This window comes from Ammodytes marinus, assembly GCF_949987685.1.
Source record: "Ammodytes marinus genome assembly, chromosome: 6".
NCBI classification, from domain to species: domain Eukaryota; kingdom Metazoa; phylum Chordata; class Actinopteri; order Uranoscopiformes; family Ammodytidae; genus Ammodytes; species Ammodytes marinus.
The window spans coordinates 2,143,281-2,148,280 of record NC_137235.1 but is presented as its reverse complement, the minus strand read 5'-3'; the positions used below and the strand labels follow the sequence as shown (position 1 = coordinate 2,148,280).

General features: G+C 40.4%; 1 protein-coding gene across 1 annotated transcript in view; it reads right to left on the bottom strand.

Annotated features, from left to right (window-relative positions):
• The window catches only part of LOC307252235 (voltage-dependent T-type calcium channel subunit alpha-1I-like), a gene marked incomplete at its 3' end in the record, with an annotated part of 182,404 nt that overhangs the window by 149,717 nt on the left and 27,687 nt on the right, over positions 1-5,000 (bottom strand). Inside the window, exon 3 of the mRNA XM_080029869.1 lies at positions 2,971-3,104. Within this exon, the coding sequence (XP_079885995.1) occupies positions 2,971-3,104 (134 nt within the window). The remainder of the gene's footprint in view (positions 1-2,970; positions 3,105-5,000) is intronic.

The following is a 5,000-nucleotide window of genomic DNA, read 5'->3' as shown; positions in this document are numbered from 1 at the left end:
GCTCATGTTAATTTTGACCAATCAGAAATCACATACCCCAGCTTTAAGGTACAATACAAAGGAAACAAAAAAAACTTGGGGAAACAATTCAACTGAACACACAATAGCCGTAATCTACTCCAACAATCTGAAATATAGGACTGGAAACATAATACGGACCAAAAGTGTATCTTTTGTGAATTCCCTTAACCTGAAAATATGGAGGTGCAATGTTAGATCTCTGGACAATACCTGTTGTCTACACCAACAATGTCGGTGCCAAAGTGAATGGACAGTCCCAACAGCCAATAAGAACGGAGAATCTGAGCCTTCCCTTACATTGTCGACTCTCCCTGAGATTTCTTCAAAAAATGTAATCCCGGTAAAGGGTTTTTTACTGGGAGTTTTTTCTCAGCCGAGCTAAGGGTGTAAGGGCAGGGTATCATACTATATGAAATGTAAAGCCCACTGAGACAAATGTATTTGTGATTTTGGGCTATACAAATAAAACTGATTTGATTTGATTTCGCTCTAATTGGTCAAAGTGTACATGAGCGGTGGCAATTTTTGGGGGCGGCACACAGAGGCAGGGGAGAGCAAAGTGATGAGTAGATATTCTCAGACCACTTCACCTACATATAGCTGAACGGCTAATATGTTTGCCAAAATATAACAGTGAAAAAGTTACCCACCCTAGTTTAAAAGATTATTTATTTAGCATTTTCAAGCTTTTATTTGATAGTACAACATTGAAATGGGGAGACAGAGGGAGGGAGAGGGGATGACATGCAGTAAAGGTCCACGGGTCGGATTTAAACCCGCGACCTCTGCAACGAAGGCCTGAGCCGATATGGTACACGCTCTATCCACTACACCACCGGAGCACCCAGTTTTGCCCTATGTTTCCCCCCTTATGTCACCAGCCATATTCCATCTCTATTTATAAGGTCCTTTTGCAGGGCTACACCTTAATCAGTTATTTATTTGCGACATCAGAGAGGACAAATAAACACATCAGATGCAGTAAACATGACTCTCTGTCTGCCAGATGTCTCCCCCCTCTGTTTAGACCACGTACAGCTGATTATTCAAATGACAGTCGCCCAGAGAACTGTTCCATGAATTAGTAACTAACCTGTGTGTGTGTGTGTGTGTGTGTGTGTGTGTGTGTGTGTGTGTGTGTGTGTGTGTGTGTGTGTGTGTGTGTGTGTGTGTGTGTGTGTGTGTGTGTGTGTGTGTGTGTGATGACACATTTGGGTTGTTTGGTATAAGTTGGTGTGAACACAAAATAGATAAGAACTGGAAGCTGACAGGGTTTGTGTTTTTTGTTATGAGTCCTGAACAAACTCATTAAAGTATAAGTGAGATGGACAGACAGGCAGGCAAGGCAGGCAGACAGACAGGCATATGGACAGACAGACAGGTAAACAGACGGACAGACATACATACAGACAGACAGACACACAGACAGACAAACAGACACACACACAGACACACAGACAGACAGACAAACACACACAGACAGACATACATACAGACAAACAGACACACACACAGACACACAGACAGACAGACAGGCAGACGGACAGACATACATACAGACAGACAGACACACAGACAGACACACACACAGACATGCACTGTATAATGTGTTAGATTTTAGTTACAACACTAAATTGACTGAACATAATTTCAGGGGTTATATACAGTATTCTGAAGAATTCACTGAATTTTTTTTAAATATTATTTGCGATGCCTTTTATATTTCCATAGAGAATAAAATACTTCAGTTTAAGTGATTTTTTATTCCGCCAGCTAAAAGGTCCTGGCTCACATATCTGTTGTGTCAGCGGTATAAGGATTATAACAGTATAACAGTATAGTGCCGTGTGCAAAAAAATCTATGACAACAGGATAATTTCAGCTCATCCATAACATTATAAAATGACATGAATTACATGGTATTAGCTTCAGATGAATTCAATTAAATTACCTCTGTGTTCCTGTGAGGCCTTTTGAGTCCCAGGAGGAACCCATGGGCGATACACACCTTAATATTTAATGCAGCGTTACATATTTAACACGGTAATACATTTGCCAATGGGCGCACACACACACACACACACACACACCGAGACAGAAACACACACACACACACACACAGAAACACACACTCACACTCACACACACACACACACACACACACACACACAGCACCATAAATGTGCACAATGAACTGTCGAGAAGAGAGAGAGAAATGAGAGCCACAAAAAAAAATGGATGGCGGTGCTTGCGTGGCCTTTAAATAGACCCATGATTAATCATAATTAAAATGTAACTGTTAACTTTAACGTATTCAAACGTGCTCAGAATAGACTCAACTGAAACGGGACAATACACAAGAGGGAATAAATAAGATTCAGCTCCACTGGAACTGGATGTCATACGTGTCTGTCTGTCTGTCTGTCCGTCCGTCCGTCCGTCCGTCCATCTATCTATCTATCTATCTATCTATCTATCTATCTATCTATCTATCTATCTATCTATCTATCTATCTATCTATCTATCTATCTATCTATCTATCTATCTATCTATCTATCTATCTATCTATCTATCTATCTATCTATCTATCTATCTATCTATCTCTGTTTTACATATGTGTATCCCCATCCCACTCAGTTTTGCAATATGTGACTTTCGAACAAAACCGTGGACTGCTCACACACACAAGTTAAAAAAAAAGTAAATGTTACGCTTATCCATGTTGTTACTTGTGCTGAACAAAAATGTATATTCAAAATAAATTAAGTAAAATCTGCCAAATGCTCCGAAAGAATATTTTACTGTACAAAGGCACACTCAAGGTTTCAGGCTGACAATGTTTTGCCTTTAACAGAAGTTACACATTTTCATAAAAAAAGTTGTGTGGACGTTACTCACACACACTCACACTCACACTCACACACACACAGCAGAATAATGTAAACTCACCCTGCCATGACGATAAAGAAATCCAGTCTGTTCCACGTGTCTCCCAGGTAACAGCGAGGACCGAAGATCCCCAGGGCAACCATCTTTATCACCATCTCCATGGCGAAGAAGACGTAGATGAACGCATCAAAGGCCTGAGACACACAGGGACACAATTAGACATTTATTTTATTACTTTTAACTTTTATTTAACCAGGATAAGGTGGGAATATAAAGGAGACAATGTGTCGTGTTTTAAAAAAAGGAATACTGAAATATCACAGACAGAAATTAGCACGCTGAAAAATAATTGGGATTTTTTCTGTGTAGAAATCGACAGGTTTTTTGGAGATTCTGACCCTCAGTCGCCATGCAACAGAAATAAAAGCAAGAGGCAAGTTCAAGGAGCAATGAAAGTATGTCCCAGTTGCAATATATAAGGAGTCAATGAGACAATGTGTGAGAGACAGAAGACATACATGTCATGCCATGTGATTTGTATATAGTTTTTTCTTAATGCAAACAACATACACTACATGTTATAACTGTTACATTCAGACCTCTTAAAGTCGCTACGAGGAACTCTTAAACATTTCTGAAACAGTCCTGCTGATGATCATAAATGACATGTAACAGCAAAACAAGACCATCAGTGCAAAGAATGCTATTTTTATATAGTTTTTCTTAATGCCTTTGTCATGGGTATACGCTCACCCAGGAACAACAGCTGGCGTAGTAAAAACACTACTGCTTTTGTCCAAAGGGGGCGCTAGAATTAACACACACTGAAAGTTTTAACAGAAGCTAACAAAAGTAGCATCTTATTCAGCTTGGGGAGTGTGGAGAAAACAGACTTGGACTCCTAAAGTGGAGGAATACCCCAAAGTGTGTGTGTGTGTGTGTGTGTGTGTGTGTGTGTGTGTGTGTGTGTGCGTGTGTGTGAGTGTCTTTCTGTCTGTCTCTGTGCAAACCTTGACCTTTTCTCAAACTGAAAAGTTGGACGAAGAGATTTCTTTCGTAAAGTTTATTAAACCAAAGAGAGACATTCCATCACCTCTGCTGACATTTCCACAGCTGTCTCCCTTCTGTCTCTCACTCTATTTGACTTTATTTTTCTGCTGCACCCATAACATCTGTGTGCGTGTGTGTGTGTGTGTGTGTGTGTGTGTGTGTGTGTGTTTGTGTGTGTTTGTGTGTGTTTGTGTGTGTTTTACACATTCACCCAATCTCCCACACACACTCAAACACAGATAGCAGCAGTTACCAAACAGGGTGCAAGCTAACTACTGGGACTTATTTAGGGTTCAGCGTCTCTTTGCCCAGGGACACTTGGACATGTGGCGGGGAGACGGGGGATCGAACCACCGACCCTGTAACCCAGTGGACGACCGCCCTACACACTTTACTTCTAAAGCTTTCGAAAGTACAGAGAATTGTGTGATAAATTCCAACTTGTTGAGAAAAAATATATATACAGTAGTAGACTATAATATCAACACAAAGATTGGGGCTATGAATCAGAAGGCATAAAACTGTTTCAGTAATGTCTCGATGGTATTGAAGAGGCTTTTCAAAATGGAACGCAGAGACGGGAAAATAAAGAATGTGATGTTGTATTAGCCCCTCAACTTCACATAACTACCCACTTGTGTTGCAGAGCTACTCTATTTTTTTTTTTTTTTTTTTTTTTACCTTTATTTATACAGGTAAATCCCATTGAGTCCGAAGACTCTTTTGCAAGGGAGACCTGTTCCCATTTACACGTTACCATTCACACTCATACACCGATAGCAGGCTAACTATCGACATTCACACGAGGCAAGGTGGGTAAAGTGTCTTGCCCAAGGACACAACAACTATGACACAGGTGGCAGGGCGGGGATCGAACCTCCAACCCTTTGATCATCGGCCGACCCGCTCTACCAACTGAGCCACAGTCGCCCATATTCAAATAGCAAAACAGAAAAATGTATTATGTTTATAAAACAAATACAAATAAAGAACTTTTGAAAACCATTTACGTCATGAAGGTTTCGAATCTCTTTGTTGCA